The sequence below is a fragment of the Maniola hyperantus genome, chromosome 4 (genome assembly GCF_902806685.2).
Source record: "Maniola hyperantus chromosome 4, iAphHyp1.2, whole genome shotgun sequence".
Lineage (NCBI taxonomy): Eukaryota > Metazoa > Arthropoda > Insecta > Lepidoptera > Nymphalidae > Maniola > Maniola hyperantus.
The window spans coordinates 8,209,034-8,223,482 of record NC_048539.1 but is presented as its reverse complement, the minus strand read 5'-3'; the positions used below and the strand labels follow the sequence as shown (position 1 = coordinate 8,223,482).

The 14,449-nt window shown below is 34.7% G+C and overlaps 2 protein-coding genes and 1 pseudogene across 2 annotated transcripts in view; 1 reads left to right on the top strand and 2 right to left on the bottom strand.

Moving 5' to 3' along the window:
• LOC117997051 (EF-hand domain-containing protein 1-like) overlaps positions 1-14,449 on the top strand; it is a 55,436-nt gene that overhangs the window by 11,951 nt on the left and 29,036 nt on the right. The window lies entirely within an intron of this gene.
• Positions 6,171-7,048, bottom strand: LOC117997073 (microsomal glutathione S-transferase 1-like). The gene is given in 2 exon segments (XM_034985254.2): positions 6,171-6,564; positions 6,567-7,048. Coding segments are annotated over 2 exon segments (615 nt in total). The 5' UTR covers positions 6,961-7,048; the 3' UTR covers positions 6,171-6,343.
• Positions 8,028-11,462, bottom strand: LOC117997076 (uncharacterized; annotated as a pseudogene).

Genomic DNA, 14,449 nt, shown 5'->3' with positions numbered 1-14,449 from the left:
TATGTTTTTGAAGTAAGAGATATGAAAATTGGCATTTAGGTATTCTGGGTTCTGTGCCTTAAGGTGAGTAGGTTAGTGACGCCTTTTGCAGCGGGAAAATTTCTGATCTCATGAGAAACCAGAAATTTTACGCAGACGAAGTCGCGGGATTATCTAAAATAATTTATACAGATTTTTATTATTTAAAGCTAGTAACCTAAATGACAATTTTCACGTCTCTAACTTTAAAAACATAGAACTTTCATACAACCATTGACCCCCCTTTCATCCCCATAGGAGGGAATCTTCTTACCTGATACCTACCCCCTAGAAAGAACTTACGTTTCAAATTGAAAGTTAAAATAACAATATTTAAAACTTTTCTATAAAACTATTTTGCCACCCTTACGAGGGGAATTTCCCAAACTGACTTATACAGATTTTTATTATTTAAACTTAATAACCTAAATGTCGATTTTCACTTCAGTGAGTGAGTGATATTTCTATATACACGGTGAAATTTTAGTGTTTGCCTTCCCGCAGCAGAACGATTTGCCCTCAGTAGTACTATGGAAATTTTGAGTTAAACTTAAAAAATACAAATGTTTTTGTCTTAAAATAATTTAAAAAAAAATCGACAACTCTAAAGTGTGAGAAACAGTAGTACCTCTCTAGATGTAACGTGAATAGTGGGTAGGTACATCCACTCGAACCACGCTGTCAATAAAGTGAAAAAGTTTAGAGCAAAATAAGCTCTCGCGCGTAGTGATATGGCATAAACTAGCCTGCACGCACGTGGTATCACTATTGGTTCGAGGCCTCTCTCGAGGTCTTTTCTCGATTGTAAATTTGTCATTTTTGACTCAAATAATTTTTTTTATTTATAAATCGATTGTAATACCACGACACAATCATTTTGCTTTGGGGAAAACAACCATTAAAATTTCAGCGTGTATATGTCGCAGGTATATTGTCAAAGCAGTGATATTATAATTTCAGTAGTGATATTATAATTAAACCGTAGATTGTCAATCGACTTCATTTCTCAAAATTTAACGGTCTGGTTTTAGTGTCATTGTAATGTGACGGGGACACTATAGTGATATTGTAAGGCAATGATATTTTGACAATTTGTTGGTCATTATGAGGCCGTCTCTGATTGGCCGTTTCGAATGTCAATTTTGCAATCATAGAGTTATAAGTACTATTGTACTAATATCATAGGAAGTAATAAGATACTTTTCTGGAGGAGGACTTTATTGACCAAACAGAATGCTCGACGTCTCCCACTGCCAACTTCACTCATAATAAATAAATAATGAATAAATAAATAAATATCTTTATTTGCAAAAAGATTTGGCACATATGAGTTTGACCACTGGCTCCCAAAGAAGTAGAAAATGTGTCATGGGAGCCAGTAATATACCTAGATTTATTATAATGTCGCTATAATGATCCCATGATATTACAATACCACTAAAACATGACTAAAACCAGGCTATTAAATTGTAAAAAATGAAGTCGATTGACAATCTACCGTTTAATTATAATATCACTACTTTGACAATATACCTGCGTTAGATATAAGAAGAAGAAGATAATTTAAAGCTAAACACCTCCATGTTTATGGTTTTTACTAAACGATTTCATTACAGTGAAAAAACTGTGTATATGGTACCTAGGTACTTAGTTTAATTAAATAATAATGTCGACTCTCGGATACTGTTAAAGGGGGCAGAGTACGAAAACAACGGAAAGAGTTTTTAACAATTTTGTTCATTTACCGCAGTCCCCGTTGAAGGGGAATTGATAACGGGGATAACGGGATAAGTTTTTAATAATTTTATTCAAATCCCGATGTCCCCGTTAAACGGAAATGACAACGGGGACAACGGGATAAGTTTTTTATAATTTTATTCAAATCCCGATGTCCCCGTTAACGGGGATACGGCTAACGGGGACAAAGGGACTACATGCGTTTGACGACCTCCCTGTCGCAGTGGTAAGCGCTGTATTCTTATTAGCGGGAGGTCCCGGGTTCCAAAAATTCCAAATTTCTGTTGACGTGAGTTTTATCATATCGCACTGATGATACAATACTGTCGTAACTCAAAATATGTCAAATTTGAGATAAGACCATATTCAAACGTAAAATTCAATTCCCTACACGCCAATAATACCGTCGTTAGAATAGTGTAAGAAACAAATAAGATATGGCGCCGTGAGTCAGTGTTCATGATTGTCCAACTATCGTGATACCCTAACCAATATTGCATCATCTTTAGTTACATCTAAATTCGACGAAAAAGGACGTGACACTTTACGGTTTAGACCGCATTAATTCTAATTGGAACGATATTGTTGAATCGGGTATGTAAAAGTTCAACTATTAATTCGAGTTAATACATTATAGCTGATTTAAACCTAAATAGATATTTCTAGTTTATAGGTGTATTTCTAGTTATTACACTATTATCAATTCACAGAAATGAAATTTAAAATAGTATTTTCACTTACGACTTCCTTGTTGGTTTAGTAAGTAATTTTAGACTTAATACTGTTTTGCTGAAACATTTTAACTAGCTTATTTCTTGTGATAATTTATTAATATTTAAACAAATACTTATTTGTTAATTACAGCATTTAAAATGACGTATTCGAACATATAAATTTAAAAATGAGAATATTGTCATTTACCGTTTTTTTTTAATAATTTTGAGTTACTACATTGTAGGTGACATACAATATTTAAGGTGTTTTACTCAATTAATATTTGTTTTTCTTGTAGAATCAGTATGCATTGTGGGCGATTGCTTGTTGATATGGTGATAAAAACAACGTCAACCAATCACCAGAAGAAGGAAAACGATTAACCTATTCTGAAAATTGGAAGAATTGGGACTAAAATGGAAGTTGCATATAGAAAAAAATACACAGGCTAATCCTGATTAAGAACTGGATTTCATATTTTATTTTGATAATTTCCGCGGCCAGCAAAATAATAAGTATCTCCTTACACTTACGCAGTACAAAAAATGAATGTTAAAGTATAACTTATAAATTTCTGATTCGTGGTCACTCTCAAAACGAGGGTGACAGCGTTATAGAAAAGCAAGTAAAGTGCTTCCTTTCATCTGGATCAATCTATCTCCCACTAATATTATACCTTAATTCAGACCGCTTAAAAGACAGGACAACCCTATAGAGTCAGTGAAATGACTTATGATAAATTTTTTGACCTTAAATCACTTCAACAACAGTGGGGTAGTAATTTTAATGTGAACACGGATAGAAACCAAGTATAATGGCACGACATTAAGAAGTTTGTATGTATATTTTTTATTGCACTACAAAAACACAAATAACAGGTTACAATAAAAGATCTTAAAAAGTAGGTACAAAGATGCTTTGCATTGAAAAGGAACATCCAAGTACTTTTTTCTATAAGACTTCTTACGAAGATGGAAATTACTAAAATGTTTTAGTACGTAGTACATGACGAGCTGGAAACCAAACGTTATTATTTTCTGTTGCTTTGACACCAGCATAAACAATTAAATCAAAATATAAAAAAGACACGAAAGAACTGCTCGACAAAAATATAATTCCCAGGACCTATAATGAATCATACTTTCGAGATTTGACTGGTTAATTATTTTAAGTACTTAAATAAAAAATATTACTGCCATTTTGATGCTAATTATTAGTAACAGACTGATGTATTAAGTATACTTTTATTTGTTTTGCCTAGCTCCAATTTAGTGACTACGTACAATTTCAGTGCAGTTACAATAATAGCTGATTATTTAAGTAAAACAATAAATATTTTGATTGGCTCTGTTTTTTTGTATTCAAGACAAATTTTGTTTATTGTTTTGGAAGGTATATTTTGTTATTTTATGTTGAAATGGGCACAAATTGGTGAAATAACATTTTGATTATTACTTTTTATAAATAAAAACTGATTATCTGATTGATTTTTCTTGATTATCTGGTTTTATTTATCAATTTCCAAACCTAAATGTGAAAATTATTATGTTGGAGGGAACTATAAAACTTAAAACTAAATTTAAAAATTGTTGTAACTACAAAATTTTACTCAAAACCATACGGAAAAAGTCACCTATTATTTGTAGTAACTCAAAAATTTTCAACAATAACTAAACAACTAAAAATAATTATTCTTTCTGAAAACTCTTTTTTCAGAAATACAGTCTTAACTCAAAAATTGCGAATTACAGTTACTACTTGTAATTTTTAAAATAATTGGTAAAAGATATTTGCGTTAATTTTATTTATAAACCTTATAAAGTATTTACTTTTTTATTATCTATAACAGGAAGTGAATAATCAGTTTTTCGTCGATTCTGAAAAAAGTCATTTTTTGAGTTACGACAGTATTGTATTATTAGTGCGATATAGGCACTAGAGTATAGTTGCCATATTTTCTTGAGACCCTGTCGGGACACTTTAGTGGAGGGAAACGTTTATACTTACATGGTTAGGTACTTATGTGAAATTAAACAAAATAAATTCAGAAACCATAATGCGCCAAAACTCGCCGTTGTTTTAGAACTCTTTGATTTCTAAAACAACGGCGATGAATTCCTAGTATTATTTCACTCTCCAGGTCTTGAATGTTATCCTTGGAAAACATCAAGTCGCGTCGATTCTTTGCTCTGTGGCGTGATTAAACGACAAACCAACAAACAAACACACTTTCGCAAATATGATACCTAATGTTAGAATCTAACAATGTCGGTTTCGTAAAATAGGTAGGTACCTACCTTATAGTATCATTAGGTACCTATCTAAATAGATTGCTACAAAGAGATAGATCGTTAGTTAGGGTTATGTTAAGTAGTGTCAGAGAGCGTTGCAGCGGAGCGTTCGGTTTCATCAATCATTCCGTGCCAGGTGGTGCCTTGACTAATTGTACAGGCTGCCACCAGGGACGACGGTGACAAATAACACATTCCATGAATGTCCAAATTATACAAACCTTTTTTGTTGTCAGCATAGAATTCAGATTGGTCAGGGGATTAAATTATCAAAAATTCTGAAACACGCAGGTATTTTTATGGTTTCGTACCACAAATGGAAATAGGAATCCTTATAGGATCACTTTGTTGTCTGTCTGTCTGTCTGTCTGTCTGCCTGTCGTGGCTGTCAAGAATGGGAGTCCGACTCGCATTTGACCGGTTTTTTTTTCATTTTTTACCGAAAGCCCAAATAGGTAGGTACCAATTTAAAACTGATTTTCCGGGATACAAAATTGCTTCTGTCCGTCCCCGGGACTAAGTTAACTCTTAAGACTTGACTTGACTTAAGTTAACTCGGTAAAAACATTTTTTTTACTTTGCTTTGGAAGACGGAAGTTGTTTTTTTTAAATTATTTTTATGTATTAGATTATACCTATAGAAGAGAAGAATAAAAAGATAGCCTAATCGACAGGAAGCTGTTTGTCTTTGTACCAAATCTGTAGAGACGTACTTAAATGTCTCTGGTAGAGACTAGAGAGTAGATAAACGGAACACTTAAATAAGAGTTCGGTTCATCAGTCACCAGGTGACAATCTGGGAAATCGTACTTTTCACGGCTACCTATCGATGTTAAAGATGTTAAAATAAAAAGTTTCAAAGTTCATTCCTAAAGTTGTCTGCTATTTAAAGGAAGAATATAAAAGAAATAATACGCCGGCGAGAAAACGACTAACTATCGGCGATTTTCTCTGTCAAGAAACGCACAATAAATGTACATTCCATGTAAACGAAAGAGGCATAATATATCAAAAGTTGCTCTCTGACTGTTCACACTGCCGGCGACGACTCGCTGTACTAGTTTTGTCGCTGAACTTTATCCTGCTATTAATATATATAATGCAAAATCGTTTTAAGCTAGACCCAGTGTTTTGAGCCAGACAGTTTTTCCTTTAATAAATAATATTGGTACATAATAATTAATATTTCATCATGACATAGGCAGACAATACTGATTTATCGAACAATAATCATTTATTATTATTATTACCAATTCGTAGGATCGATGTCAGAACTTTGCTAAACGGTTAATTTCAAATTAATACAAATTACTAATAGTGATAGTGTCAATGCCAAATACAAACTTGTAACAGTATTGTAACAAATACATCTATAAGTAGGGTACCTTTTGTAAAGAATAATTTCATAAAAAATCAATAATTAGATGTTATATTAATACTTTGATATTCTTGGTAGCACTTACAAGATAAAGAAAATCTATTGGCGCAAGAATCATTCAAATCAGTCGACAATATCTTAAGTACCTAGAGCACCACAAAGGAATAATCAAACCATGGAGCGAGACCAATAATTAATCTATGAATCAAACATTAATTATATAGAGAACACGATAATCTATTATTTTCGTTGCGTAGTCAATTAAAATCAAAGTCATTTTTCCATACCCGAAATGCAAAAATATATGCCTTCTTAAATACGACATAAGATCTGGATTGGTAAATTGTGTATTTAAATATAGTTTAAAAATTACAATGCGCTTATGTAATGAGATACAATTTTTAAACCCATATACCAATTGATGAAATATGGAATTCCGAATGCAATAGCGCGCGCCGGCTGAGGCAATGGCTTGACAGCATAAACAATAGTGTGTAGTATCCGACCAGCTGTGAACACTCTGAACAGAAGGGTAGCCAACTCGGTGGCAGGTCCTGTCGTCAAATACAAAGCACCGAGCACCCAGAACGCCGGTATATTCTCCAAATCGTTTAAATGGGCGCGTCGGGTTCTCTCTACGTCAGGATCGTTGAATTTTACAACTCCTTTGGTCGCTTTAGCATCCTCTTCATTCGCGAACACTTTCTTCTTGTGTCTAACCATTCCTGTTAACACTGACATGCCTAACACTTTCAGGGCTAAAACACTCGAGTAAATGATGTAAGACTGCACTGCGGGGTCAGCGATAGTCACAGGCACCATGTTTATTTCAGTTATTGATTCTTATTGTGGTGAGACGTGCGCTCCCTGCGGCTCACTAGCAACGAGTAGTCTCTGTCTGATTCACAATCCTGATGGGATAGTATATTATAGTAGGTATACAGTTGCAGCTCCTAACATGCCAGTCATGCTTGATAAACAAATTAAAGTACCTATGACAAGTGTTTATATTTTGTAGTTATAAAAACTTATCGTCATCCAATCTAACAAAAGGAAAATATGACTGATTGGCTGATCTATCAACGCACATCTTAAATTACTGGACGGATCGGGCTGAAATTTCTCATGCAGGTAGATAGCTATTATGACGTAGCCATGAGCTAAGAAAGGAAAATTCAACCCCTAAGGGGGGTGAAATAGGGGTTTGAAATTAATTTATGTGGTCCACGCGGACGAAGTCGCGGGTATAAGCTAGTTATAAATAAAACTAAGGGCCGGCACACCACACATTAGAAGAATCAAAGATGCTTGTATTTACAGTACGCGAGTCTGGTGGTTTTTCACGGAACGTCTATTTACGCATTTATGATCGCAAATGCGGAAACTCGCTTTCCTCAAACGATTGCTTGTTACATTAATTAAATAGTTTAAATATGTACCATTTGTAAGTGATGATGTATCATATTTGAGTTTTGACGAACTCCCTGGCGCAGTGGTACGCGCTGTGGTTTGTTAGTTTGCGGTCCCGGGTTCGATTCCCGGCAGGGATTTGGAATTTAATATCTTCCAAATTTGTGGTCTGGACTGGTGGGAGGATTCGGCCGTGGCTAGTTACCACCCTACCGGCAAAGCCGTGTAGAAACCAAAAGGGTATGGGTTTAATAAAAACTGCCATACCTTTCCAGGCTAGCCCGCATTCATCTTAGATTCCATCATCACTTACCACCAGGTGAGATTGCAGTCAAGAGCTAACTTGTATCTGAATTAAAAAAACCTAGGCTGCCGTATACCTACTCACTCAGCAGTAAGTTTTAAATTTTGGATTCAACAACTGAAAGTAGGTAATTTGTGAGGTTATGTTGTAGGTATAAGAAAGAAAAACATTCAAATAACATTAAATAAATTTATGTTGCTAGTTGCTACCTATCACATAATCTTATATCCATTAGGTACCTTCTTGTATCTATCGTTTAGGTATGAAACAGTAATGTATTATAGATAAAGCGACCTTCGACAATGAACTCATCATAACACAATAATATTAACATTGACTCTGATTATAGATTAATAATAATTAGAGTAACAATTTGAATCAGGCTTTTTCACAATACCTAGTGCCATTTGAATTGACTTAGTACCTATTGAAGTGCTATTTCAGATTAAAACAGTGTTCTAGGTGTTAAAATTAGTGAGATACTGGATATCATGTTGTATAACGCGTAAAATTTAACTCCTCACGCGCCAATTTAACTTTTCGTGTCAAATTTCATGTCAAAAGTACGATTTTAATCCTTATTTTAAAGTTGAACCGTACTTTTGACATGACAGTTGGCCTATAGAGTTTAAATAGCGTGTGAGATGTCATTTTGTACGAAATGCAAAAAAGAGTTGCAGCCCGTAAATTTTTTTGTCGTCCTGTGGTCGTTTAGTAACTGATGCTACAGTACCTAGTCTATAGGTAGGTAATATTTTGTTCATAATTAATTATCTTGTACTTAGGTGACAAAATCTCCTTTTGTTGTTATTATTCCAGTGTATATATATAAATATTGAAGCCCCACTGTCTTAACATTACCATAAAGTCAGGAAATTCACAAAGTTGTGTCTCCAAATCAAACCTCAGTCCCATAAAATACACTTAGCCTGAAACAAAACAAACGCTCGATGGCAGTGCGATGTGACATCAAATGCACAAGTATGACATAACGTTTCACAGAATGCGCGCGTACGCACATGACTGATTTATAATACAAGTAAAAGACGACAGTAGGGACTAATTATGAGCTCCAACGCACACCTTGCCTTTATTTGAGTCGTTGTATTATTAAAACTTCTAAAAGCAATGGAGGATACGTTTTTGTCGCGCCGCGCTGACGTCGCGCGTTATGAGTGTTTCAGGACCTACTTACCTACCTAAATTTCTATACAATGTTTACATCCGTAATTTATAGAGCGGTTATATAATAAGACACAATTCGTACTCCCATGAACCAATTGATAAGATAAGGAATACCATAAGCGATAGCGCGCGCCGGCTGGGGCAAAGGTTTGATGGCGTAAACAATCGTGTGTATTATCCGACCAGCCGTGAACACCCTGAACAGAAGAGTAGCCAATTCGGCGGAGGGCCCCGTAGTCAGGTACAATGCACCAAGCAACCAGAAGGCTGGAATATTCTCCAAGTCGTTTAGATGCGCGCGTCGAACTCTCTCGACGTCAGGATCATCGAATTTTACAACTCCTTTAGTCGTTTTGGTGTCTTCCGGATTTGCGAACACTTTTTTCCTGTATCGTACTCTTCCAGTCAACACTGCCATTCCCAGCACTTTAAGCGCCAAAATACCAGAGTATACGATGTAAGATCGCACAGCGGGCTCAACTAATGATGTAGGCACCATTTTTATTTATTTACACAAGTTGTTTCGTTATCGTCTAGTAAACAAGCGCGTGCGGTCGACACGGCAATCTGACACAATATGATGTTAATTGTGATCCTACTAGTTCCGAGAGTCAGAGTGAGACGGTGAGACCTTTAAATTTTGATATTACTATGCTGATACTTGATATGAACATGCAAGTCATGCTTGTTTTTACTCACCATCAGTTAGGACTTAGGAGTTTAGTTATAACTATAGATAGGTAGTATCGACCTATTACAAGTTACAAGTTTTCTGTCAACATATCGTATATCGTTATATCTATATTTATTTGCCTTTTTTATTAATAATCATCTATATATATAAAAGGAAAAGGTGACTGACTGACTGACTGACTGATCTATCAACGCATAGCTCAAACTACTGGACGGATCGGGCTGAAATTTGGCATGCAGATAGCTATTATGACGTAGGCATCCGCTAAGAAAGGATTTTTGAAAATTCAACTCGTAAGGGGGTGAAATAGGGGTTTGAAATTTGTGTAGTCCACGCGGACGAAGTCGCGAGCATAAGCTAGTATATTATAACTAGTTTAAATTCCAAATTTCAGCCCGATCCGTCCAGTAGTTTGAGCTATGCGTTGATAGATCAGTCAGTCAGTCAGTCAGTCACCTTTTCCTTTTATATATTTAGATAACCTACTTGTCTATCAAGTGGAATTGCAAAATAAAATTAATTAATTAACTCGCCCTGGCTTTGCATGGCCTGAGATTATATTATTAAACTTCATTCAATGTTAATAGTGTTACATAGGCAATTAATATTATGTTAAACATACAAACCTTCCTTGTAAATGCTTACTCTGCCAGATCATGATATTCTTACTTTATTTTTATTTTATTACTCTATTATCTAAACTAAGTAGGTACTTACTACCTACTTACCCAATACCTATCTATAAAATTCTAGCCTTGTACCTAACTCTACGTTAGTCAAGGTAACGGCTAGTTCTTTCATTGTCTATCTACTCTTTTTTTAAATAAGTTCTGTTTGTCTGTTTGCCCGTTTTTTACAAAGACTGGTCTAGGCTAGGTAAGTAAGTAGGTACCTTTTACCGCAGAAAATTTTATCTTATTCCCCATGGGAAATCAAAGATACATACCTATAGGTAACACGGTTAAAGTCGCAGTCAACTGTTGCTGATAGATTAATAATTTATTATTATTATTTTAAACGATTCTGAAAGAAAACAAAATAATGCAAATTGTGTAAAGCAATTTAATGATCTTTTTGATTAAATTTATATAAAATCTTAAAAATTAACACATAACAAATGCAAAACATACAGAACTTCGTAGTAAGTAGGTACTTACAATTTATATAATGTTCTTAACACTCCAAAAAATTAAACTGCAATTACTAAACCTTAACCCTACAGAGCTGATAAATAATGCAAGATAACCTGGACTCCCATATACCATTTAATAATATACGGCACCATGTATGCAATTCCTCGAGCCGGCTGAGGTAATGGGATAACGGCGTACACCAACGTGTGAATGACCCGACACACTGTATACACTCGAAATAGTAGAACAGCCAACGCCGCTGCCGGTCCAGTGGTCAAGTACAATGCTCCCAAAATCCAAAATGCAGGAATGTTTTCCAAATCGTTGAGATGAGCACGACGTGTTCTTTCCACTATAGGGTCATCCAGTTTCACCTTCCCTTTAAAAGCTTTAGCATCTTCGGGATTCGAAAACGATCCTCTTCCCATTCGCACCAGAGATGTCAGAGTCCCCACGGCCAATAATTTCAACGCTAATATTGCTGAGTATATAATATACGATTGAACTGTTGGGTTCGATAACTCTATTGCAGCCATTTTACTTCGGGGACAAGTAGACAGCTCACTTTAGCGGTTGATGATAGAATGAGGAATATTAATTATTCTGCTTTGAGTTTGCCGTTTGGTGGCGTTACTTGTAAACCAACAAGTTTAACGGTAAATGGTGTGGTCGGCTTAAATCCGTTGCACATATTTTATTGAAGGTTCGTAAGTAAAACTTAGATTCATGCTCGTACATATTCTTCGATGTATGATGTTGTAACATGAAATTTTTTATCGACGTGTGAATATAATGATGATTATGAAACTTATATTTAGCATTACTCGGGCTAAGGTTAAATTTAACGAAGAAAATTTTTACAAAAAAAATAAAAACCGACTTCGTTACACAAACACTAAAAATTGAAAAATAATTTAATTTATTACCGAATATATTATGTATACAAGAGTTAATATATTTCCATAATAATACTTTTTGGTGCCGGTGCCAATTAGCTTTAGCTGCGCGAATCGTCTAGACTTCATATTTTTATGGGACTCCACAATGGCACCTCATTGGCACCGACCCCAAAAAATATTATTATGGAACTATATTAACTCTTGTATACATAATATATTCGGTAATAAATTAAATTATTTTTCAATTTTTAGTGTTTGTGTAACGAAGTCGGTTTTTATTTTTTTTGTAAAAATTTTTTATTTCACAATTTTTAGTGGCCCCATGGAATTATGCTATGACTGGTTAAAAGTCTACTGTTTACTAAGCTATTACACTGATCGCGAGCAATTTACTCTTATCCGTTGAGGAGTTCCAGTATCTATCTTCGAAGATGTTCATCAGATCTTCACCAAATTGAAATGGGACCAACTTTGAAGTATACCCTTTCAAACAAAAAAATAATTTTCAAAATCGGTCTAGGCGTTTTCGAGTTATCGGGGAACATACATAAAAAAAAAAAAAAAAAAAAAAAAAAAAAAAAAAAAAAAAAAAAAAAAAAAAGATTCCGACGAATTGAGAACCTCCTCCTTTTTTTGAAGTCGGTTAAAAAGACAGTAAATAGTTTTGATGATACTGAAGATTGCTATCTATTCATTTTGCTTTAGCATTTTGTTTTGTTTGTGAAAATTAGATTTCAGTTCAACTAGGTAATAATTTTAGATTTGACGGACGGACAACGTCTAAATGCAATAATTAATAAATAATATAAAAGGCCCAGGAAGAAATGAATACCTTTAAATAATTATGTAATTATACATACTCATTAAAGTGATTATTATTTTCAGTAAAGACTGTGTCTTTCGACTTGACAAGAAAACAAATTGATTAGGTACGATAAATGATTACGATAAATTGATTATGATAACTTGAAACTAATATAAATTGACTACGATTGATAATTCACTCTTTTATTTATCAAGCAAATTAAAGCGCAAAACTACAATAAAAATACATTCTATAGAATGAATGGAACAATCTTTTGAAGGGGCTCGATAGAATTTTTGACGCCTTTTAAGGTTTGTTCAAGCTTAGTCAGTCCCTTGGAAACCTTTACGTTAAAGTACACTTCATTCTTTGATTACGGTTTCAGTAAGTGCACTTAAAAAGGCGGTTATCATGGAATTTTTGGTTGGTTCAAAGCAAGTAGGTACAGTACGCGGCAGAAAGTAATGTACATAGGCCTTTAGAATGACATTTTGGCTTTGTAGAGCGTTGTCCTGTCACTCATACCTATATATGACGTTTTGTCGGTCTCAACGACAGGGACAACGCTCTACAAATCTGCTATCTCCTTCTAAAGTCGTCGATATACGTCACTTTTGGCCGCCGGGATTGAATTGAACTCATTGGGCTATTTTGAATAATAACAAATTTTGTGGAGCACTGGCGCCGGCAGCAATTGCCAATTCAATTTGCATGCTAATAAATACAGAGTATTTTCAATTTTCGTTTCAATTTTTGTTTGAAAAGTGTCCATGTAAATAAGAAAGCGGGTCGTCAATATTTAAAAATTATCAGTCGGTGTCACATAAAGAGGCATCTTACTTTCAACCTGAGCAATAGGTGATTTATCGATCAATATAATATCTATTTTGATGGTATATACCTACATACACCATACATTACAAAAAAAATTAAATTAACATTACACCATACTGATACATTACACTTTAGAGTAAAGTTATTAGTGGGAGGTCCCGGGTTCGATTCCTGGCAGGGGTTTGGAATTTTATAATTTCTAAATTTCTGGTCTGGTCTGGTGGGAGGCTTCGGCCGTGGCTAGTTACCACCCTACCCGGCAAAGCCGTGCCACCAAGCGATTTAGCGTTCCGGTACGATGCCGTGTAGAAACCAAAGGGGTACGGGTTTAATAAAAACTGCCATACCCCTTCCAAGTTAGCCCGCTATCGTCTTAGACTGCATCATCACTTACCATCAGGCGAGGTTGCAGTCAAGGGCTAACTTGTATCTGAATTTAAAAAAAAAGTAATACACTGGTATACACTAATACACTCATGCATGGACACAATTTCCCGCGACTGTTGTCTAGACTCTAGAGGCTTATCTAGACTTGCGGTTGTCTACCTGTTTTTGAAGCAATTTGATTTTGAGCGTCAAGCGAGCGTACTCGGAATCGAATGTTAGTGATGAAACATCTGTCAACATAGTGTCAACGTGACATAGAATACCTAACAATTATTAAGTACCTACTTACTAAAGCGAAGACCGTTTGCTATAAAGTATCAATTTAAATTCCCAGTACGCTTGTTGGAGCGCTTTGAATGGGCACAAAAATAACTGTCATATTGTATGGAATATCTTTTCCAACGTACTTATATATTCTACTTCCTCTATTTCAGTGGATCAAGTGGATGTGTATCAAGACAATATAAAAAGTTCAAAGTCAAATGATTAATTCAAAATAGGTAATAAATTACTCTTATTGATGGTCTTATATGGTGTTAGATTTGTAAGATATAGTGGTGATAATTATTACGCAAACTTAAAACTAAAGCTACGAGTTATTTATTATATCTAATCGGAACCTATTTTATTGAGGTTTTCTCGATTTATCTAAAAGAATTT